This window comes from Natator depressus, chromosome 8 (genome assembly GCF_965152275.1).
Source record: "Natator depressus isolate rNatDep1 chromosome 8, rNatDep2.hap1, whole genome shotgun sequence".
Classification (NCBI taxonomy): Eukaryota; Metazoa; Chordata; order Testudines; family Cheloniidae; genus Natator; species Natator depressus.
Genome location: NC_134241.1, coordinates 14,388,525 through 14,413,605, shown reverse-complemented (window position 1 = coordinate 14,413,605; position 25,081 = coordinate 14,388,525). Strand labels below are relative to the sequence as shown.

At 44.1% G+C, this 25,081-nt stretch overlaps 1 protein-coding gene across 1 annotated transcript in view; it reads left to right on the top strand.

The window, feature by feature from the left end:
• Positions 1-1,231: 1,231 nt before the first annotated feature.
• FNIP1 (folliculin interacting protein 1) overlaps positions 1,232-25,081 on the top strand; it is a 99,372-nt gene continuing 75,522 nt past the window's right edge. The window contains 2 exon segments of the mRNA XM_074960469.1: positions 1,232-1,319; positions 1,322-1,457. Of these exon segments, the coding sequence (XP_074816570.1) occupies positions 1,232-1,319; positions 1,322-1,457 (224 nt within the window).

Genomic DNA, 25,081 nt, shown 5'->3' with positions numbered 1-25,081 from the left:
CACCCACATCACTTTTGCTTTCATTCAGCTCCCTGCACTGTGGGAGGATTTCTTAAATCTCCAAATGGCAACTCTCTACGAACAAAGGAAGAAAAGGTTAAAAAGCTGGATCAACCTGGAGCCTCCTGTTTTTTGTACCCACGTCCACAATTCCCCTTGCCTAAATAAAGAACAAGTTTAGTTACTGTTCTAAACCTGGCCAACTTCTGGCCCCAATCATCCTAACTCTACCACATAAAGAGAGAACAGGTGTATATGCTCTTCTTACACCAAAAACAGTAACAACACACTGGTTCCTGATGTAGCAGGGTCCAGCAATGCTGGAAATGTGTCAATTTGGCATCTGGATCCTGCCAGGTTCTGGCCCTCCACGAATTCCACTGCCTAAATAGAAATCCTGTTTAGCCACTCTTGTTGCATCTGAGTACCCAGGAATTGTACCATCAAAATAGAGGAACAAGTGGCACTTCTAGTAGTGGAGGAAGAAATTTTGTCCTCCGGGAAATCCCGGTAGAAGAAAGCTGCAAAGACTCTATTGCACCTGCAGCCTGCTGGATTTGGCGGATGTATGGCTGCAGCCCCTCCTCCCGAGTTTTACCAATGCACGCAGTACAGATGCAGTTTCTCCAGGTCCTACCGGAAAACGGGAAGGTTTCCTAAGATGCTGATACAATTAGGCGGGCAGTTGAGAGGCTAGAGCCCAGTTGGGGCATATGGGGCTCAATTGCAGCTGGAGCCTATTCTCTGTTGAGGCAGAGGAGGAGGAGGAGCAAAAATTCGGACCCGGCTGCCTGCCCTGGACGTTTGAAGCACCCTTGCGGCGAGACGCACCAGGGCCTAGGGGTCTTTGCTGGGAGCGGGATGTCTACACGCTCGTTCTGTATTTATGTGGGTGAATCAGGGCGATCCTGGCTGGCTGCAACAGGAGCTAGGTGCGGGCTGGAGGTTTTTGCAACGCTGTTGCCGTGGGATGCGGGCGGCCCCGGCGTTATATCCGGGGCCCTGGGAGTGGTTAGATTTATTCCCCGTTTAGCCAGCGGGAGCTGGGGCCAAACGCTAAGAGATCGGTCCAGCTTTCCCCCTGCCCTCCCAAACCCCAGCTGGGCGGCCGGAGCACGTGGTGCTGGGGCCTCAGCCACTCAGCTGTGCACGGCCCCGGAGAAACCCCTCCCGGGCCCGCCTCCCTGCGATCCTCCTCCTCTGGCAGCTCCAAGTGACTAATTTTTGTCATATGACTGTGACACCAAATGGAGTCGGGTTCGCGGAACTAGCTGCCTGCCAGAGGAGTTTGCTGCTCCAGCCCCAGCGCCTCCGCTGGCTGGAAGGAGAGAGAAGGAGGCCGAGGGAGGGGAGCCGCGCACCCCCAAAATGCCGCCCACCTTGTTTCAGAAGCTCTTCAACAAGAAGCACGGGCTGATTTCCCCTGCCCGGGACTCCAGGGAGGAGTGTGTCTTCAGGTAAGGCGCGGGGGAGCCCTTTCCTCTGTCTCGCCCCTGCTCCCCGACTTGGGCCAGTTTGTTACTTTCTAGCGTGTTTGCACCCCCACCCTCTCGCCAGAGGCCAGAGAGGAGGAGGGGGCCGGGGGGGGGTCTCATTCCCTTTCTGATTGTGCGCGCGCTCTAGGGACTCTGGTGTGCACGATTGGATACGCTGCTGAGTTGGCTCCCGGGTCCCCTGCAATCCCCCTCCCCCGTTTGACACACATGTAGTTTGCATGTCTTGTTTCTCTTCCTCCCCACCCCCTTTCTCAGGAGAGCCCCGGGGGTGGGGAGGTTTCTTGGCCTGGGTTCCTCCGGCCACACAATGAGCTCGACGGAAACCCCTGATGAGCTTTTAGCAATGCCCTGGGACGCATGGAACATTGTTTCTCCAGAGAGCTTTCCTCGTAAAGGTGCCCTCGGTCTGTTCCCTTCCTGAGGCGCCCCTTGGGGATACCAACCCTCCGCGCCTGCCCTTCGCTCGGCAATGGATCTGCTTTTCACCGCCGCCCTGTTTGTAAAAAGTTGCAAAGCAGAAGTAGCCCCTTGGTTAGCGCCCCCCAAGACGAGCTGCTTTCTCTTATCAGGTTGTGACTCTTCCTTTCGGCGTGGGTTGGGATCTCTTCTCCCTTCCCTTTCCCTGTCCTCAGATCCCCATTTATTTATTTTTTTGCCTTTGATGCTTTAGACGCACTTTTGATGCTGCAGGTTTAACAAGCCCCATTTAAAAAAAAAAAGACGCCATTCTTTTGGCTTTCTTGAACTTGGGAGGCGGTTTCTATCTGGCAAGAGCGACCTTAAAAAAATAAAGAGGGAAGAGCAAATGCGAAATGTGTGGCTGCCAACAGAAGTGTAGGGTTACTCCTGAAATCTGTCATGATCTAACCACAACAAAACCGAATCCATCAAAGAGTGCCAAACAACACTTCAAGAAAAAACGCTTGCCCCCCAAGAATGTTCCTCCCTCTTCATCTCTTACAATTAAATGTTTCCGTTGGACCTGGCTGTATGTGTAATTCCCTGTATTTCTGAAATCTTAACAGTCTATGGGTTTTTTTTGTTGTTGGCTGGAGAAAGCAGGTCCCTAGAGGTCCATGGACTCTTGTCTGGTATAAGGACTTGAGTTTGCAGTTCTTTATGACGACTCCAGTGAAAACTTAAAAATCAGGACTGGAACTATACTTTCGGCAGTTTCCCCATATTATGACCTATAAAAATTGTAAAGTTAAGTTTAAAGGTTGACATAGAAAAAGGTATTTTCAGTGTCTATAAAATAGTAATAGATACACAGAATAGTACCTACCTAGTAAATTTCTGTAATACTAATCAGTTTCCAGTCACAGCTGGAGTAACAAAAGTCTGGTCTAGTTGCAAACTATTAATTTTAAAACACAATCATGATTTTGTAACTAAAATGTAAATGATACTTTCTTTGCATTTATTGGCATGAATAGCATAATCTGAAAATATTGATATTTTAAATTGACTACTTGGAACCTCTCTTCATTTAATATTTTGAAAATCTTTTTGAGTTTCATCACATAATGTAACACCAAATGTTACTAGAGCTGTCCTCTGGAATGGTATATCTATTGATCACAGTACTAGGTTCCTTTTGTAGTTGAGACTGTATCACTGCAAGCATCTGGGGTGGTAATTAGTAAACACACCCACTGTTCTTTCAACATAACCATTTTCACAGCATACTGATTAATCTTCCATGTTCTTAGGAAGTCAGTGAGAACTTTTGGAAATAACCTAGAATCCAGTGTTGTAAATGTTGGAATACACCTTTAACGAAGTTTGTTTATAGCTGCCAAAACACCTTCATTTCATTTTCCTGCTGAATGGTTCCTTTTTTATGGACCTATTGGATGGTCCAAAATTCCTCTTTAACAAGTGTGTGTGTGTGTGTGTTTTCTAGATCACTTTAATATCTTGCACCTAGCTCTCATGACTGGGAAAGGGCTCAATTAATTAGTCTCGTTATAGTTGGTATGGCAACACCCATTTTTTCATGTTCTATGTGTGTATATATATCTTCCTACTGTATTTTCCACTGCATGCATCTGATGAAGTGGGTTTTAGCCCACGAAAGCTTATGCCCAAATAAATTCGTTAGTCTCTAAGGTGCCACAAGTACTCCTCTTTTTTCATATCTTATCTGGTTCTCGCGCTGCTAAGACACTTCTTAATGATAAACTTCTACTGAGGATTTGGTGTATAACTTAACAGCTGCGTTCCATACACTTGGGGATAATCTGCGGATTGTTTGTTGTAAGGAAGAAGAATGTAGTATATTTTCCTCTGACATCTTTTTTCCCCTCCTTTTAACACAGAATAATGTGTGCCAGAACTGGATGTGTATTTTTCAAATCACGTTTTGTTTGTTTTCCTGTAGTACAATTAAGATATTTTTATATGCTGAATCTGTTAGTGGTCATGTTCAGGTTTTTAAGTTTTATTTCTAAAATATAGTTAAATGGAGACATATACGATATGGAATGTTAATAAAAAGGTGTCTTCCTAATCTTCAGTTAATATTGTATTTTGCTAAACTGAATTTTCCAATGATAAAACTCTGAATAATAGGTCTATGTAAAGTACCGTGCTAAAGTCAATAAACAGTATAATAGTTGTATTCTTATAAAGGAAAGTGAAAGTACATTCAACCCTTGGACTGTGCAAAGAATTCCTTTAAAGCCATAAGGGTAGGAAACAGGTATTTTATTTTAAATAAGGCCCTGCCTGAGTTCCAAATATTGCATGAGTGCAGAATCAGACCCATATTTCATGAAAGGAAACCAAACTTCTCATATGATCTGGGCCAGCCTACTAGTAGCTGGTAATCACTTAAAACTCCAGTGCATCCTCCAAATGTTTGTTATGTGTTGATATGAAATTGAAAGGGGGGGGGGAATGGTCTTTTGATTAAAATACTGGTTTCTCTTTATAAGACGTGAATATTATTATTATTTTTATTTTGCCACAGACTTCCTTTACGCAAATTGCTTAATTTCTCTCTGCCTCAGTTTCCCTATCTGTAAAATGGGGGTAATTCTTAGCTAAGAAGGGCATGTGATGATGAACTTGTCTGTGAAACTTTGGAAGAATGTGCTATAGAAGGACAAAGTATTTAGTAAAATATTAGGGATGAGTCTTTAAAGAATCGGTGCTTAAGTTAGGCACATAAGGCATTATCTTGCATCACTGAACTCAAGGATACCATTGCCGTTGATCTCAATGGGAACAGGTTCAGAGCCCTAATTCCTTATTGAGGTTCCTAAGTAAGTGGGCCAGTTTTTCAAAGCACCCATCAGTTTCATTTTTGAAAAATTGGGTCATGTATTTAAAGGGATTTTAAAAAAGGCTTGGTCTGTATGTCTGCACTTATTGCTTTCTTTGAGGCAACAGTTATTTAAAGACAAATCTGCAACCAAATGTTAAATAGAGCATTTAAGAGCAATTGTCATGCAAGGGTATGGAACTGAATAACTGACATGTGAGGGAGATCAAGGTAACTTGGTGCAAGTTACTCATTCTTCCCTGACTATGAATACATTTTGCATTTGAGTCATGCTTACAAAAGTGTTATGAAAATTTACCAGCAGAGGCACAAATTCTACTGAACTTACAATATTTTAATGAAAGCAATATTTTACTTGCTTGTTTCCCCCCCAAAAAATTATTCACCATGAGTGTGTGGAGTCTTGCAAGGCAGAATCAAGTCAGACTATGGGACATGCTTCAGAAATGAGTGCTGATTAAATTAGCAGTTCCAGAGTTTTGTGATTGATAATGTGGCATTCCCTAAATTAGTAGCTCAGGGCCCAATCCTTCAAACATTCTGACACATGTGCAATGTTACTTACACAAGTAGTCTTATTGAAATCAATTGAGTAGTGATGTGGAATACAGTTAATGTTAGTACTCACACAAATAATCAACGTACCATTTGCTGTGTTTGTACAATATGGTTTCATTCTGAGGACCCAGTTCTGCACATAATGGAGGAGTAAAATCTTTAGCAGAAGCCATGAAGAAGATTCTGATGTCTTCCTCTTTAACTGCAATATAGCAAAGTTTCTCCTTAGAGAAGTAGCTGCTTTGCCTGCTAGTTCATAACTACACTTAAGTGCCCTTAACACAACTCAATTAAGTTGTATAAAGTATGTACACTATCACAGTTTGATCTAATATGTATTTAAACACCCATATTTTAGCCAAGCTTTATACCAAAGATTTTTTTTTATAATTCATGAAGTAATTTCATCTAGTGATATACCTAAGTGCATTCTGTATTAACAGGAAAAAGAGCAGAACATTACTGTAGCCAGCTCAGGGAAAACCTCACTGTACAGCCATCGGGTTTAAAAAGCAAGCAAAATGTTAGGATACATGTGATTTGGAGACTAAACGGAGAGTAAAGTAATGCCAATGTATAAATCAATGGTATGCCCTCATCTGGAATACAGTGCACAGATCAGATTGCCTTATCCCTAAAAGGATAAAGCAGAAATGGAGTTCAGGCATGGGTGCTGAGATTGAGCCGAGGCATGGATAAGCTCTCATATGTAAAGATATTGAAAAGACTGGCATGTTTACCAGAGAGATGTGCTAGGATTTTCAGAAGAGCCCTAGGAGTAGGTGCCCAACTCCCATTGAACTTCAATGGGATTTCAGTGTCTAACTTCTGCAGGCTCCTTTGAAAATCCTAGCTGAGATGAATGAGGGGACCTGATAAATGTGTAAACAATGATTGGGACAGAGAAGGTAGACATGGAACTTCTGTTCATGCTGTCTCATACTGTGGGAACTGGGGGATATTAAATGAAATCGAAAGGCAAATTCAAATCTTATAAAAGGAATTATATTTTCACACAATGCAAAACTAGTGTGTGGAACTCACTGTGATCTCACTGAGGCCAGAAGCTGAGAAGAAGTCCAAAAAGGATTAGACATTTATGGATAGCAAGAATATCCAAGTTATAATAGTAAGTATACATTAAAAGAAATTATTTTAATACATTCTTACATCCTAAGGATTTTGGAAAGGATATAAACCCTTAACATGCTGTAGGGCATAAGCTAACCTCTGCTCTTGGGGAATAGGAGTAAACTTTCCCTGGGGCACCTTACACCATAACTAACTACTGCAGGGTTTCTTGAACCTTGTTCTGAAGCATCTGGTACTGGTCACTATTGATGACGGAATACTGGACTAGGTTGACTGCTGGTCTGATCCAGTCTGGTAATTTGGCGATTCTTATATTTCTGTGTTCCTGTTGTTAGAAACAAGTCTGACAGATTTCTGGATTTAAAATCAAGGGTGTTCAGTTTTATTTATTTTTATTTATTTATTTATTTATATAAAATAGCCATTAGATTAACCCTATGCAATATGAATTCTCTAACCAACCTGTGTATTAAAAATAAAGCAAAACAAAAAACAAAATAAAAAAATAAAATCTTAGTAAACTAAGCAACATCTGTTGTTCATCTCGCTAAACTGTCATCTTCACAATAAATCCTGAGTTGCACTATTACTGAATGCTGGAGGCAGGGTCAGAAGGTGGGTAAATATGCATTTATTTTTTGGCTTTCTAAAAGTGCATTACAGTGCTGCATTTAATTGTATGTTACCAGATGCCTCATCATTCAGTTTATTTTTACTTTTTCTGCAGATGAAATATTCCTTTTATTACAAGTCAAAAACTCAGGAGTTAATGGCTTATTTTTGGTTAACAGCAGGCTACGTCTTTCTATATAGTTCAAGTGTGTTGCTCACTTTGAGCCTTTTAAGGTATGGGTCCTCAACCTCATTATAGACTCACCCCATTAGTGTAAAGAAAATAAGCCTATAATGATTAACTGTGGTTTGATGCACTCTTGTGTTCTGTGTATGACAGAGCCATTGAGCTTCCTTCTGCTACACACAACAGTTCTGTGCACTCGAGTGCTCTTGTACATCTAGCTATCCCTTCCAATTAACAGGAAGATAGACTGAACTTGAGAGTTCCTTCAGACCTGAGCTCAGTAGGACCTCCCAGTGTCTTGTTTGATCTCAAGAGCTCTAAAGAATAATTTTACAGTCCTGGGTGGTGTTCCATAAATGCCTGTCAGCTTTGTTTTGCTCTTGTCAAAGCATCTGTTAGAGGGGTACAAATATGTGGGAATTGTTCCAACTTAAAAATAAACCATACAAATTCCTCCTCCTACTGGGGGAGTATCTCTGCAGGGAGTATCTCTGCAGACATTTTTCCACCAGATGCTCTTTTTAGGTGTTTCTATATCTGAGGGAGAGCACAATGTCCCAAATAGGGAGGGACAGGAATAAATTACTTTTGTGTCCCCTGCTTGTGTATGGACCAGACCACTTGCAGCGATTCTGGAAACATACTTTTTCCTGGGGTCTTTCTGGAGCACAAACTGCTTGATTGATAATGATTTGTCAAGTTTCCAGTATATATGAAAGATCTAAGGTTGGCTGTAGAGTAATATTTCCTGAAAGCAGATGAGGCAAGTATCCACTATCAACCCTGACTCTCTCCATCTTCTGTTGCAGTAGCTTTAAAATGTATCCTGAGTATTTTTTTATTTTATTTTATTTATTTACTTTATGCATAATATTGGAAGTTGAATTTGTGAAGGGAGTTGGAATAAACCTAGAAATGAAAATGGGTAGCATGATACAAAGATGCTCTAGAAGCCAGAGGAAGCAATTCATCTGCATAGCCATCCCTCTCCCATCGTAACTGACGATACACTTCTTCTACTTCTTTTTTGAACGTGGAAATTAATGGAAAGGAATTAGTCTGAAACAGATTTCTAGTCATGAGGGGTTACCTCTCAGGACTGGACGCAGGTGATTTTTTTTAAATGGAATGCTGGAGTAAGGTTAATGAAGATTGTGAAAGACCTTTTTAAAGCTCATCTTATAGCCAAACAGTTCCCCCAAAACCTTTCAATAGATTTTCACAGTATTTATAAAGGCAGTAATCAATAACACAAACGACGGGTTGTTGTTGTGGAAAGCCACTTTGTTGCCTCCCCCCCTTGCTTAGAATAGAGGTGGTGATAGGAAATATTCTTCATGCCCTTCCTTAAGGGAAAGATTTATGAGGTGCCTAGGAAAGCTTAGAGCCTGTGGGAGTCACAGTTTGGAGGTTTTGTGTTATCAGGCTTTGGACTTGAGCATCCGTAGTGATTTAACCCAACTGATACAGTTATTGCCAAAACCCCTTTTATGGTTACTGTCGACTGCAAACAAAAAGCCCCACTCCACCCAGTCAAAGGCCTTTTCTGCATCCATCAACAATAGGTGGCTTTGTGTCTGCCCAGCCTGGGCCCAGAGAATCAAACCTATTATTCCATCTCTTTAGAAAGCCACTCCAGTTCTAGTGGATAATATGGTTAACAAAAGTCTTTAGTAAGAATTTAAAATAACTCCTCAGATGAGCTATCAGCCAGTCAAGCTGATGTGTTCTCTTTTGGAATTAAAGCTTGTGTGGCCAAGGATATTGTATCAGAAAACTTGTCCACTTACAAACTTTTCAAGTCCCTTCAACAAAGTCTTATTAAAGCCAATTCTAAAACTCATCTTGATCAGGAACCTTATCTGGTTCTAATTTGGCGATACCTCCAACAATGCCAGAGGAACTTTAGTTATATACAGATTAGCCTTCCTGAGTTTAGAAGGCTTTAGCTCTGCCAAAAAGCAATTTATAACCTTGTCCCACCAGATTCTGATGAAGCTTTTTTTTAAAAAAAATAAATTTCTTGTCTTTTATTAAGTTTATCTAGGATTTTTTATTAAACCTTGCTTTTTCTTCTATTTCTCTCTCTGGCTTTTCCCAATCCTTCTTTGTTATAATACAAGTGGGAAAATCTCTGACCTCTTGGCTTACTAATTAGCTTGAGTTTTGCAAGATTTATTATGTATTCAGTTCTCTCACTAGAAATCATGCTGAAGTTGCCCTCCAGCTACGATCACTTTGGCTAGCATTATGAAAGATATTTTTTATGTGCCCTAACTACATTTCTGTTTCTAGAACACTTATTTCAGGCAAAAAGAAAAGGAGTACTTGTGGCACCTTAGAGACTAATTGGTTAGTCTCTAAGGTGCCACAAGTACTCCTTTTCTTTTTGCGAATACAGACTAACACGGCTGTTACTCTGAAACCTGTCATTATTTCAGGCAGTCTTCCTTTATTTTGCTGAAGCATTTTCTATCATTTGATCTATTATGTATCCTTTGGTTGTTTAAGTCAGGATTCACCCTTGAGTGCAGAAACAAACAGTATAATAGGTTCAGATTAGCATCCCTGCCGGGTTGCAAAAAGTACTTACACTTTTTATTAAGATGGCCACCATCCAAGTCCTGCTTTACCCCAGGCCTATGTCAGTCAGTCTGGAATTCCCTATGGGGCTAGGAGTCCTGCATTCCTCTCCAGGTGGGCAAAAATTAGGATCTCCACTAAAGGCACAATGTCAATTTGAAAATCACATTTCTGTCTGCAAACTTTGTATCTACTATAGTGACAAGCTAACAAGTAAGATTACGAAAACAGAAAGAGATTGCTGGGGGGGGAGGGGAAAGGGAATAGGGGAAAGAGTCTCCTCTAGCTTTTTTCAGTTTGTTTATACTATGTAGTGATGGCACATTGTGTATAGTCAGTTTTACAGTGTCCCTGTAAGGTCTGTTAGGGCTAAATTTGGCCTGTGCTGCAAGCACCATGTATGGGGTAATGCGTGTGCTGCTCCAGAAAGCAGAGTGTGATACAGCAAGTCACAGGAAGATTTTCAAAGGCATAGAGGGTAGTTAGGCACTTAACTTCTGTTGCAAGTTAAGAGGACTTAGGTGCCTAGCTGCCCGTTGTGCCTTTGAAAACCGCCCCATGCTCCAGGGGGACTATTCCCTGCACCAGCCTGATACCCTGTGTACGCTCTACTCCCACTTCAGCTGCATGTATGGGAGAGGTTGTAGTGGTTCTGGGGAGGCTGTCCTCCACCCTCCAGTGATACAAGTAGCACCTTACACTCTTCTTTGTAAAAAGAAAAGGAGGACTTGTGGCACCTTAGAGACTAACCAATTTATTTGAGCATAAGCTTTCGTGAGCTACAGCTCACTTCATCGGATGCATCAAAGCTTATGCTCAAATAAATTGGTTAGTCTCTAAGGTGCCACAAGTACTCCTTTTCTTTTTGCGAATACAGACTAACATGGCTGTCACTCTGAAACTCTTCTTTGTGGGTGTGCAGGATGGCCACAATCTGGCCCTTTTCAAAAAAGAAACTAAGTAGGTGAAAAGACCCTTCTGTTCCCCTGCTGATGTTTAGAAAATCCCTTAAACTTAAAAAAAAAAAAAAAAAAAAAAAAAAAGGGGGGAGGGGGGAATTAAAAGATGTGAAATCAGCCAACTTCAAAACACTGAAGCCACCCTTTGTTCCCCTTAGTAATGTTACTCCCATCTTGGTCGGACTCTTTCAGTGACCAAGCACTTCTTTTGTGTTCTGTGAGATCAGGTGCTGTAGGCTGTAGTAAAGATCACGAGTTTGCTGTGATACGTGCTTGTATCAGCCTCCTGTGTTCTCTGCATTATCACTTCCTCATGCTGGGGCAGCAGGAGTTTTATGAAGAAGGGCTGCTATCTTTGACCTGCTCCGGCTGCCTCTGGAGCAGTGTCTCTCTGTGTTCCACTCCCAGTGTCTTGTCTCCTTGTTAGGATAATGTTATTTGAAACGAAACTATAGCAAATGAATTCTATTGCTTCCCTTTCCATCTCTGGAATCTTAAGGGGTTTAGGGTTGCCAACCCTCCAGAATTGTCCTGGAGTCTCCAGGAATTAAACATTAATCTTTAATTAAAGATTGTCGTGTGATGAAACCTCCAGGAATTCGTCCAACCAGAATTGGTGACCCTAGGTTAGGCCTATGCGGTCTGATTTCTGATCCTACCAATATACTGTGGAAGCCATTTCAGTACCTGCTTAGATGGCCTAGATCTTCTAATCCTCTTGCCAGCTGATCAGAGATTCTTCCTATGGTTGATTGTCATCTTTTCATGCATTACTCTGATTACGCTTGGCAGCCTTTTTGTTTTGTATAGCACAGTCTGTGAAGAAAGTGTTACATAGATTTCTTGCTGCCGTTTCCTCCATTAAGTTGTCATGGTGTGAAGTGAGCCAGATGTTGTGATGTGGGGGAGACTAGGGTTCAGTGAGCTTGGGAGAGGAGGCATGGGGTGTGTACTGTTTCCATGGTGATAGAGAGAGAGAGACCCTCAGCCTGCAGATATGCTGTCCGTGTTACCTTATGTGAAAATTACCTCCACATAATGGAATGCAAACGCCCCTCCCCATAGTCAAGGGAGTGTGGGTTTGATGACTGAGGTAGGAAGGGCTCTTAGAGGAATTTGAGGTGCTCTGGGCAGCATCCTTCTGTTCCTCCTCCATGTCAGGTCTTAGGTGGAGGGGCTCGGGGGGCTGGGAGCATGAAGTTTACAATAGCCCCTGAAAGCCTCTCTCCGATTTGTTCTGTGATGTGAGCTGGGGGGAGGAGGATCCCTTCCCAACCCCAACCTCTGTTGGAGTGATGAGACAGGAACTACTTGGGTTGGCACTTATGGGGTTTTCAATCCCCTCAATGCTTTTCTTCAGTTGGATTTGGCCCTTGGTGTTTGTATTCTGCTGAGCTAACACATACTCAAAGTGGCATCCTGGATTCAATTTTTTTTCTTTCACTGTTCATTGTTGGATAAACTGGCCCAAATGAGTTAGAGGCTGAAACTTGATTTTATTTTGCTGTAATTCTGTCTTAGTTCTAAAAAATGACTACTTCATAGCATAATTTTTCAAGTGGAAAATAACATACATGGCAATTTTGTGCTTGCAGGGTGTGTTCTCTCCTGTTGCTACATCTGTAACAGAGTGTCTACAAAATCACATGTTTGTGTAACTCCCAGAAAAATACAGTGCTCGGTTTCACCAGGGTAAATCCACCATCCAGATACGGTGGACTTATACTCATGTAACTGAGAGCAGAATTTGGCCCTTAGTAAAGCTCAAAATGGTTGTGGTTCAGTGGGGAGGACAATTTTCTGGAACTGTTACTGGAAAAAAAAGAAATTACGTCAGCTAAATTCTGTCAATTAAAAACAGAAAATAATTTCAGTCATTTGTAAATCCCTTGCTAATGCATCAGTTACTCCACTTTACGCTGAGTAGTAACATCACTTGTATTTAAGAAATATTCCTTTGAAAAACTCATTTGCACAATACAAATATGAGACAGTTTAAGGGATTCAACCATAAAGATTCCATTCAGAAGGGGCAGTCCCTCAGAAGGATTAATCATTTATTTCTAAAAATAAATGTAGATGTGTGTTCTGTTCTGTAGTCATTATGTAGCCTTTACTGTATCAGCTTCAAAGAGGATTTTCTTTAAACGATGCATTTTGCTTTTACTTAATGTTCAACCGAGACTTCTATGTGGGATAATTTGCACCTATGTAGAAGAATGATTACCTGGAAACCTTCCCCCTCCCCCAGTCGCAAAACCAATAGCTTGTGTAGATAATATTTTCAGAATACAATGATGTACTTTTCAGAGGTTTAAGAATAATTCCCATTGTAATCAACATTCATTGTTGAAACGTGTGAATTACAACTGGAAGTAGTATTCAAAGTACTGCATACGTGTGTAGTATGTTTATTTTATAACATACACACAATCTAGCTCAAAATAGTTCCGTCGGTGCCTCCTTCCCTGCCTCTATTTCTCTATAAACACATGAGTTCGTAAATGTACAAGTGCCACCAAAATGACTTTCTTCTTTGTCTTCACTGTATTGTGAACATGTAATAGCCTTTAATTTTTAGATGCCTATGGGCACCCAGAGGTCACCAGGCAAACAAAACCTAAACCCTAAAATCATAATTTAGGCTGTCACTCCAAGTGGCTTTTGTATATAGGTTGAAACCGTGCTGATAAACCGGACCACATATTTGCCTCAGCTTAGAGGGCTCTCTGGACTGAGATCCCCGTGCCACTTAGTAACGAACAGATCTGCTATAGAGAGAACCCATACAACTCAGATAGTTCCTGCACATGAATCAGCAACACCTTGTGATCAATGGCATAAGCAGCTGACAGTGTTAGATATATCAATGTAGAATGCGGTCTCATATCCATTACCCACAGGAGGAATCCTCATCAGAATTAACCATCTTGGAGCATGAACATCATCCATCACACATTAGTGCCATCTCCATAGTGCCTCCAGTATACTTCTCCATGACGTTTCCAGTACGTCTCCAGCACTAATTGTGGCCTGAAACCAGACTAGAACGTGTAAGAGAAATAATTGTGTTCTGTCCAGTTGACCTAGTATTCTTCAGTCACCAGTCTCTCAAGCACCCTTGAAAGGGAGCCTTCAAGATTTGTTCAAAACCATGTATATTTAATTCAGCATGTCTCTGAATGTCTTTCTACTACTCCTGGCAAAGGGTCAATAAAATATAAACCTTTAATGGTTTTGCAAGCACCGTTACCTTTCAGTGTGTGTGTGTGTGAGAGATACACAGTGGGTGAGGAACAGGAACCAAACCTCAGGGTTCTGCTGCCTGTCTGAGCTAATTTGTAAAGAAACTGAGCAGGGTATAACAACTTCTGGATAAATACAGCACTAGCTTAAGAACCTGACATTCCGCCCACTTAAGCCAGGGCTAACTTGGCCTGTTTTCTCTAAATCTCCTATGTCACTTTTCCCTTAAGAAATGGATTGTGTGATGAAACACCTGGTATCAGGGAGTGATCCAGCACAAAGCGTTAGCGGTAGCTGCTGTTGGTTTCTTTGTTTGTTTTTAACCTCCGCGTTGCAACTCTTTTCTTTCTGGTTTTGTCAGGAATTCTTTACTATAGCAAGGAACATCAGAATCTTAGTCTGTTGCTTTACCACTCTGCTTTCTAGCTAGCGCTAGTGTGTGCACTATCTATTGTATACCTCTGTTTGTCCCTTCTGACAGTCTGTGTACAGCTATTCCTGAAGTCTAAAATAGAGATGGGGGTCCATGCATTGAAAGTTTGAGGGTGGGGGGTTCAGGCCTACTTTTAAGCACATCATTTACTATGAGGGTAAAAGTCAGGCCTGGAAGAAAGCAAGTTTGCATGGGTAGCAAGTGAATGAACGTCTGGCATCATTTATTTTTTTTGTCAATTATTTTATATCGCTTCTCAGAAGACGTAATCCGTGAATGATGTGCATGCCATTCGGATGTGCTGCTGAAGGATTTGTCTGCTTCTTTCCAAGGTGAATAGTGTGATGCATGATCTGGGTTAGATGTTAATGAAGTTCAGCGGCAGATGGGAAAATGTGTTTGCTCCTGTGTGTGTGTTTGGGGGGTAGCTGGTGTGCAAATACAGAGCAACGGCGCTTTGTCTTCTTTCTCAGAACATTATCTTGGTGAAATGACATTGTGTGAACATACAACTATATACCATCGAATATATGCGTCAGAGTTCTCCTGCTATTAGGTACATACTGTTGTTTTGTTCTAAACCTATGTATCTATTAGGCAGAATTAAATTAAATGTCTCCAACGTTAGGCCAGTGAATTGGCTTTCAGCACTGAATGTTTCTGTTTAAAGGTAGACTGAACACAGAAAGCTGTGCTCAAATAAATTGGTTAGTCTCTAAGATGCCACAAGTACTCCTTTTCTTTTTGCGAATACAGACTAACACGGCTGTTACTCTGAAACCTGATCTCTGATAAATGACTAAAATAGTCAGACAGAAAAACGTTTTTCATTACTTACATGTATTTCAGTTGACTCGAGTTACTGGAAACTACTCTACTTTCTTAGTAGAAAAGGAAGTCCTCCTACCGACAAATTGGATGGTTATGAAGAAGTTGAAAAGACTAGAATAAACTCGGTTTCTTAATTACCACATCTTTGAATCCAGATCACAGACAAAGCACTGATCTTTAATAGGCAAGATCCACATTTTTGAAACACACATATGTAGGAAACATAGTATTAAAAGAGGCAAAGATCAGAGTAGGCTGAAGCAGATTCTTACGGGGTGATGGACAACATAATTAAGTGTTGCATTTTTTTAAAAACTTTGGTTATAAAGTTAATTTGCTTTATATGTTAAGGTTTTCTCCTCCCACCTGAACAAATTAAGTGAACAAAAGCACCACAGCATTATAAAATGAAGATAGGTTAGATGCACTGGTTAATCTAAATGTGTTTATCTAAAATGTAAAGATCAGTGTATTGAACTATATCCTGATTGATGAAGTGCCATAATTCCATTAAACTAATTTAAGTGGCGCAAGTGTGTGTGTGTGTGTGTGTGTGTGTGTGTGTTTTCTCAGATATATAAGACTGATTCTTTCAAACTCTGGGAACAGAAGCTGGGATTTCTGTTTCTGAGAATTAATGTAAAATGCCATTCCCCGTTAGCATAAGGAGATGTTTTTCCAGCTTCCTTTAGCACTTTTCATTTTAAGGCTGCCCTTAATTTTTGTTTTCCTTTAGTAGCCTGCAGAACAAGACAGATAAATTGTGCTCGTGACAGGACACTATTTGGCAACCAAAAGGGAGAGGGAGCCATATAAACAAAGTAAAACTCAAGAACTGTGATAGCTTTGAATGGATAGGTAACTAGCACAGAAAACAGGGAATGTAATTGCAGCACAGAAGAAAATTAGAAATAAAGGTAAACCTAAAGGGCTCAATCTAGCCAAGTGATGAGCATCCTCAACTCCAAATTAAGTCTATAGGAGTCAAAGCCACTCAGTGCCATGAAAGCTGGGGCCCAGTATGGAAAACATGCCAGGACGAAGGGGTGAGAGAAAGGTCAGAACAGAATGAAACAGGAAGAAAAAGAGACTAGCCAAGCAAGTCAAACTTCATTGCACCGTGACCCCCATCTGACAACTAAAATTACTATATGACCCCAGAACGGGGGACTGAAGCTTGAGCCCCACTGCCCCAGGTCGGGGGAGGCTAAAGCTAAAGCCCAAAGGCTTCAGCCCCAGGCAGGGGGCCTGTAACTTGAGACCCGCTGCCCAGGTCTAAAGCTCTCGGGTTTCAGATTCAGCCCCAGGTGGTGGGGCTTGGGCTTCAGGCCCGGGCCCCAGCAAGTCCAAGCCAGCCCCGGCAACCCCAGACCCACTGTTTGAGAACCGCTGAGCTAGAGCAAGAAACAAGACCCTATTTCCCCAGATCCCCTCCTCCCTGAGTTTTAATTGGGTATGTTTGCCCTCTTAGAGACCTTGATGTATGTAGGCACATGCTTAAGTCCATCCCTAATCAGCAAAACAGTAAACACATACTTATGCATGTCACTGAATCAAGGCCATAAATTGTTGTCTGCGTCAAGTTGTGTATTATGTTTTGTTTCACCCTAGAAGTGAGCAATGTGCATTCTGTATGTATATACATACACAGGCCCTGCTCCTGTAAATGGACCCCTGTGGGTGCAAAAGTCCACCTGCTTCCCTGATCAGGGACATAGTTTGTAATGTGCTTTGGGCTCCTTTGGAATAACAGGTGCTACATAAATATATGGTGATACTAGGATATTTAAAATATCAACAAGTAAGAAAGGAAAAGGTTAGGGGGAGAGAAGAGGCAAAGGTATTTTAAAGTTATCTCATTTTTCATTGCCTTTTTTCTTTTGTTCTGTTCCTGCATTTACTAACAATGCCCTGGCCAGAGACTGCTCCCTACGGGCATGTTGACACTGCAGCTGGGAGCGATCCCCCCAGCCGGGGTAGACAGGCTTGAGCTAGCCCACCCGACCCTGTAGGATTGAGAGTCCAAACTCCAGCTGGAACTCCAGCATCCACACAACTATTTTTATGATGCTGCCTCGAGCCCTGCTGTCAGGAATCTGTCTGCTGGAGGCTCGCTCCCAGCTGCAGTGTAGAGGTACCTCATGTGCCCTCCCTTGTGCCCCTTTGTTCTTTATCAGCAGATGCATGTGCTGGCTCCACCTTCAGCATGTCTGCAGGAAAATGGCATTAGATTGGATTTTGGAATCCACGTTTGTTTGAAAGAAGTAACATTAAAAATGGCACATAATTAAAAACTCAAGTTGCTGTGAATGTTGGATGTACGGTGGGCAGACGTCCTGATGGTAGGGGCTTTGTCTTATATATGCAAATGTAGCTCTCCCCTCCCCCCCCCGAAATGTGTCCTGATTTTTCACACTTGCTATCTGGTCAGCCTAGTTGGATGTGAAGTGATAACATTCTGCAACTTCTCTCTCAACCCCGAACACTCTTTCTCTCTCTCCCAGCCTTCAAGAGACACACATGAAAGCATTAATTAACCTAAATGCTCCACGTGCCTCTTTCTCTGTAATTTCCTTGAATTCTATCTGTTGTTCTTCCTACTAGTGACATCCATTTTCCTCTGCTTTTGGAAAAGAAATTTGTGTTCTTTCTCTCTCTCTCTCCTCTTTTAAAGAAACAAGTGAAGCCAGGTCCCTCCCCCACCCCCACCCATTCTTTTGTCCTTTTCCAAATTACCCCCTTTCTTGGAGGCCTGCTGTCTCAGCCTCTCCCTCTTTCATGTTCCATCTGGCTGTCACACCATCCTGTTTTTGTGCCACAATCTGCAGAGCAAAAGCTGCTAAGATCTTTACTCAGATAATTTTAAGTGACATGCACAATGCCGAGCAGGGGACAGGAGCAGAGCAAGCAATTATATTGCCTACAGCGCCTTTAGAAAAACCAGCCTTAACACAGCCTGGTGGTATTGACAGCTCAAGCCATCCAACTTGTGAGCCATTCTTTCTAATTGATACAGCAGAATAAATGGCTTCTTGTCATGCTGTTAATGGTTCACAACAGGATATCCGTGGCACCAGCTTTCGTAGGGTCCCCCCCATCCTCCAAATGCTCACGTGAACTGATTTAATAGAGGAAAAAAGCTAGACAAAAAATGCTAGTGTTCCTTTTTGTGCTCTAGTGAGAGTAAAGCCAAATCTGCCCCTCCCCAGGGAATAGGGGAACACTAGGTTTTTGTTCAAGCTTTTTTTTTAAAAAAAACGGTTTTACATGAACGAAACAAAATGTGCTTTGCTGACACCCTGGGTATCCTGCAGTGGATCAGATCAGCGCTGCACCAGAAATGGTTTGTTCTGCTGCAGCATGATTGTCTCACCAAGAAGCAGACAGGAGTCACTCTAGCCATGCCAGACAAGCCGCTGTGTTGGCTTGCACTCTGCACTCTGAACTAGTTCATTAGTGTTGGCAACAAAAGAGATGGATTTTATCACACTAAAATATATATATATAACCTATCCAATTGCACAATGTAGCTTTTATCAGCTATTTCTGTTGACTGCATAAATTGTCAAGGCAAAACTTGATTTTGTTTTGTATGTGCCACCTGAACCCAGTGATAAAGACAGTGCTTGTTCTAATGTGTACAATTTGGGTGTATTTTATTATCTACACGCTGTAAGGTGAGACAAGGTGACTGCTCCTTCCTTAATTTTAAATTTCTCTGTTTAGAACTTTTGTACTAAGTTTGATCAACCAACCAAAGTGACATAGGCACTTAGGGCCAGATTTTCAAAGGTATTTAGGCACCTAGAGATTCAGATAGGCACTTTTGAAAATCCTGCTAGGCCCCTGAGATTAGGTGCCTCGTTCCCATTGAAAATCCCACTAGGTGCCCATCTGCATCTTTAAACACCTATATACCTTTCAATGTGTGGCATTTAGGAGCTTAAGTCCCATTTTCAAAAGTGACTTACACTCTTAGCCCTGGTCTACACTAGGACTTTAGGTCAAATTTAGCAGCATTAAATCGATGTAAACCTGCACCCGTCCACACGATGAAGCCCTTTATTTCGACTTAAAGGGCTCTTAAAATCGATTTCCTTACTCCACCCCTGACAAGCGGATTAGCGCTTAAATCGGCCTTGCCGGGTCGAATTTGGGGTACTGTGGACACAATTCGACGGTATTGGCCTCCGGGAGCTATCCCAGAGTGCTCCATTTTGACCGCTCTGGACAGCACTCTCAACTCAGATGCACTGGCCAGGTAGACAGGAAAAGAACCGCGAACTTTTGAATCTCATTTCCTGTTTGGCCAGCGTGGCAAGCTGCAGGTGACCATGCAGAGCTCATCAGCAGAGGTGACCATGATGGAGTCTCAGAATCGCAAAAGAGCTCCAGCATGGACCGAACGGGAGGTACGGGATCTGATCGCTGTATGGGGAGAGGAATCCGTGCTATCAGAACTCCGTTCCAGTTTTCGAAATGCCAAAACCTTTGTCAAGATCTCCCAGGGCATGAAGGACAGAGGCCATAACAGGGACCCGAAGCAGTGCCGCGTGAAACTGAAGGAGCTGAGGCAAGCCTACCAGAAAACCAGAGAGGCGAACGGCCGCTCCGGGTCAGAGCCCCAAACATGCCGCTTCTATGATGAGCTGCATGCCATTTTAGGGGGTTCAGCCACCACTACCCCAGCCGTGTTGTTTGACTCCTTCAATGGAGATGGAGGCAATACGGAAGCAGGTTTTGGGGACGAAGAAGATGATGATGAGGAGGAGGTTGTAGATAGCTCACAGCAAGCAAGCGGAGAAACCGGTTTTCCCGACAGCCAGGAACTGTTTCTCACCCTGGACCTGGAGCCAGTACCCCCTGAACCCACCCAAGGCTGCCTCCTGGACCCAGCAGGCGGAGAAGGGACCTCCGGTGAGTGTACCTTTTAAAATACTATACATGGTTTAAAAGCAAGCATGTGAAAGGATTACTCTGCCCTGGCATTCGCGGCTCTCCTGGATATACTCCCAAAGCCTTTGCAAAAGGTTTCTGGGGAGGGCAGACTTATTGCGTCCTTCATGGTAGGACACTATACCACTCCAGGCCAGTAACACGTACTCGGGAATCATTGTACAACAAAGCATTGCAGTGTATGTTTGCTGGTGTTCAAGCAACATCCGTTCATGTGTTATCCTCAGGAGAGTGAGATATAATCCATGGTCACCTGGTTGAAATAGGGTGCTTTTCTTCAGGGGACACTCAGAGGAGCCCATTCCTGCTGGGCTGTTTGCCTGCGGCTGAACAGAAATGTTCCCCGCTGTTAGCCACAGGGAGGGGGGAGGGTTGAGGGGGTAGCCACGCGGTGGGGGGAGGCAAAATGCGACCTTGTAACGAAAGCACATGTGCTCTGTATGTAATGTTAACAGCAAGGTTTACCCTGAAAGAGTGTAGCCAGTGTTTTATAAAATGTGTCTTTTTAAATACCGCTGTCCCTTTTCTTTTCTCCACCAGCTGCATGTGTTTCAATGATCACAGGATCTTCTCCTTCCCAGAGGCTAGTGAAGATTAGAAAGAAAAAAAAACGCACTCGAGATGAAATGTTCTCCGAGCTCATGCTGTCCTCCCACACTGACAGAGCACAGATGAATGCGTGGAGGCAAATAATGTCAGACTGCAGGAAAGCACAAAATGACCAGGAGGAGAGGTGGCGGGCTGAAGAGAGTAAGTGGCGGGCTGAAGAGAGTAAGTGGCGGGCTGAAGAGAGGGCTGAAGCTCGAATGTGGCGACAGCGTGATGAGAGGAGGCAGGATTCAATGCTGAGGCTGCTGGAGGACCAAACCAGTATGCTCCAGTGTATGGTTGAGCTGCAGCAAAGGCAGCTGGAGCACAGACTGCCACTACAGCCCCTGTGTAACCAACCGCCCTCCTCCCCAAGTTCCATAGCCTCCACACCCAGACGCCCAAGAACGCGGTGGGGGGGCCACCGGCCAACCAGCCACTCCACCACAGAGGATTGCCCCAAAAAAAGAAGGCTGTCATTCAATAAATTTTAAAGTTGTAAACTTTTAAAGTGCTGTGTGGCATTTTCCTTCCCTCCTCCACCACCCCTCCTGGGCTACCTTGGTAGTCATCCCCCTATTTGTGTGATGAATGAATAAAGAATGCATGAATGTGAAGCAACAATGACTTTATTGCCTCTGCAAGAGGTGATCAAAGGGAGGAGGGGAGGGTGGTTAGCTTACAAGGAAGTAGAGTGAACCAAGGGGCGGGGGGTTTCATCAAGGAGAAACAAACAGAACTTTCACACCGTAGCCTGGCCAGTCATGAAACTGGTTTTCAAAGCCTCTCTGATGCGTACCGCACCCTCCTGTGCTCTTCTAACCGCCCTGGTGTCTGGCTGCGCATAACCAGCAGCCAGGCGATTTGCCTCAACCTCCCACCCCGCCATAAACGTCTCCCCCTTACTCTCACAGATATTGTGGAGCACACAGCAAGCAGTAATAACAGTGGGAATATTGGTTTCGCTGAGGTCTAACTGAGTCAGTAAACTGCGCCAGCGCGCCTTTAAACGTCCAAATGCACATTCTACCACCATTCTGCACTTGCTCAGCCTGTAGTTGAACAGCTCCTGACTGCTGTCCAGGCTGCCTGTGTACGGCTTCATGAGCCATGGCATTAAGGGGTAGGCTGGGTCCCCAAGGATACATATAGGCATTTCAACATCACCAACAGTTATTTTCTGGTCTGGGAATAAAGTCCCTTCCTGCAGCTTTTGAAACAGACCAGAGTTCCTGAAGATGCGAGCGTCATGTACCTTTCCCGGCCATCCCACGTTGATGTTGGTGAAACGTCCCTTGTGATCCACCAGAGCTTGCAGCACTATTGAAAAGTACCCCTTGCGGTTTATGTACTCGCCGGCTTGGTGCTCCGGTGCCAAGATAGGGATATGGGTTCCGTCTATGGCCCCACCACAGTTAGGGAGTCCCATTGCAGCAAAGCCATCCACTATGACCTGCACATTTCCCAAGGTCACTACCCTTGATATCAGCAGATCTTTGATTGCGTGGGCTACTTGCATCACAGCAGCCCCCACAGTAGATTTGCCCACTCCAAATTGATTCCCAACTGACCGGTAGCTGTCTGGCGTTGCAAGCTTCCACAGGGCTATCGCCACTCGTTTCTCAACTGTGAGGGCTGCTCTCATCTTGGTATTCATGCGCTTCAGGGCAGGGGAAAGCAAGTCACAAAGTTCCATGAAAGTGCCCTTACGCATGCGAAAGTTTCGCAGCCACTGGGAATCGTCCCAGACCTGCAACACTATGCGGTCCCACCAGTCTGTGCTTGTTTCCCGAGCCCAGAATCGGCGTTCCACAGCATGAACCTGCCCCATTAGCACCATTATGCATGCATTGGCAGGGCCCATGCTTTCAGAGAAATCTGTGTCCATGTCCTGATCACTCACGTGACCGCGCTGACGTCGCCTCCTCGCCCGGTAGCGCTTTGCCAGGTTCTGGTGCTGCATATACTGCTGGATAATGCGTGTGGTGTTTAATGTGCTCCTAATTGCCAAAGTGAGCTGAGCGGACTCCATGCTTGCCTTGGTATGGCGTCCGCACAGAAAAAAGGCGCGGAATGATTGTCTGCCGTTGCTCTGACGGAGGGAGGGGCGACTGACGACACGGCTTACAGGGTTGGCTTCAGGAGGCTAAAATCCACAAAGGGGGTGGCTTTACATCAAGGAGTAGTTCAGGCAGGACTTCACGGAGGGTTCCAATAAGAAATGGTGCACCTAAGTTATTGTTCTTATTGGAACAAGGAGGTTAGCCTGGCCTCTGATTGATACATGGCTAGATCTACCTCGCAGCACCTTCTCTGTGAGTGACTGCAGTGTGACCTAGAGGAATGAGTTCCCTAGACAGGGGAGGAGGCAAATGAGTACAAAACAAATCTGGTCTATTTCTTGTTTTGATCCACTCCATCTATCTTTTACATCTTTGGCTGGCAGCAGACGGTGCAGAAGGACTGCAAGCCATCCACATCTCATGGCTGCTCGGCAGAAGATGGTACAGTACGATTGCTAGCCATCCTCATCTCTTGCCTGCCTGGCAGAAGATGGCACAGTACGATTGCTAGCCATCGTCATCTCTTGCCTGCCCGGCAGAAGATGGTACAATACGATTGCTAGCCATCGTCATCTCTTGCCTGCCCGGCAGAAGATGGTACAATACGACTGCTAGCAATCCGTATTGCCTGCCTGCTCACCATTAGACGGTTCAATACGACTGACTGCAGGACTAAAGAGAATGACCTGGTCAAGTCACCAAAAATTTAGTCCCTGCGCCCATGTCTGCCCAGGCGCTCCCAGCTGACGTGGCCAGGAGCACCTCGGACATGACGAGGACGGGTACCAGTCATACTGCACCGTCTGCTGCCAGAAGGCAATGGGTTGCTGCTACTGTGTAGCAATGCCGTACCGCGTCTGCCAGCACCCAGGAGACATACGGTGACGGTTACCTGAGCGGGCTCCATGCTTGCGGTGGTATGGCGTCCGCACAGGTAACTCAGGAAAACAGGCGCGAAACAATTGTCTGCCCTTGCCTTCACGGAGGGAGGGAGGGAACGGGGGCTGGACAATATGTACCCAGAACCACCCGCGACAATGTTTTAGCCCAATCAGAGTGCTCCATTGGGCTGCTCTGGACAGCACTCTCAACTCAGATGCACGATTGTTTGCCGTTGGTCTGACGCAGGGAGGGGCGACTGAGGACACGGCTTACAAGGGTAGAGTTCACGGAGGGTTCCAATAAGAAATGGTGCACCTAAGTTATTATTCTTATTGGAACAAGGAGGTTAGCCTGGCCTCTGATTGATACATGGCTAGATCTACCTCGCTGCACCTTCTCTGTGCGTGACTGCAGTGTGACCTAGAGGAATGAGTCCCCTAGACAGGGGAGAAGGCAAATGAGTACAAAACAAATCTGGTCTATTTCTTGTTTTGATCCACTCCATCTATCTTTTACATCTTTGGCTAGCAGCAGACGGTGCAGAAGGACTGCATGCCATCCACATCTCATGGCTGCTCGGCAGAAGACGGTGCAATAGGACTGCTAGCAATCCATATTGCCTGCCTGCTCACCATAAGACGGTTCAATAGGACTGACTGCTGGACTAAAAAAAATGACCTGGTCAAGTCACTAAAAATTTAGTCCCTGCGCCCATGTCTGCCCAGGCGCTCCTGATCACACAGGCGACCAGGAGTACCTCGGACATGACGAGGACGGCTACCAGTCGTATTGTACCGTCTGCTGCCACAAGGCAATGGGTTGCTGCTACTGTGTAGCAATGCCGTGCCACGTCTGCCAGCACCCAGGAGACATACGGTGACGGTTACCTGAGCGGGCTCCATGCTTGCGGTGGTATGGCGTCCGCACAGGTAACTCAGGAAAAAAGGCACGAAACAATTGTCTGCCCTTGCTTTCACGGAGGGAGGGAGGGAAGGGGGGGACTGACGATATGTACCCAGAACCACCCGCGACAATGTTTCAGCCCCATCAGGCATTGGGATCTCAACCCAGAATTCCAATGGGCAGCGGAGACTGCGGGAACTGTGGGATAGCTACCCACAGTGCAACGCTCCAGAAGTCGACTCTAGCCTCGGTACTGTGGAAGCACTCCGCCGAGTTAATGCACTTAATGCACTTCTGTGGGGACACACACACTCGAATATATAAAACCAATTTCTAAAAAACCGACTTCTATAAATTCGACCTTATTCCATAGTGTAGACATACCCTTAGGAGCTTAGTGTCA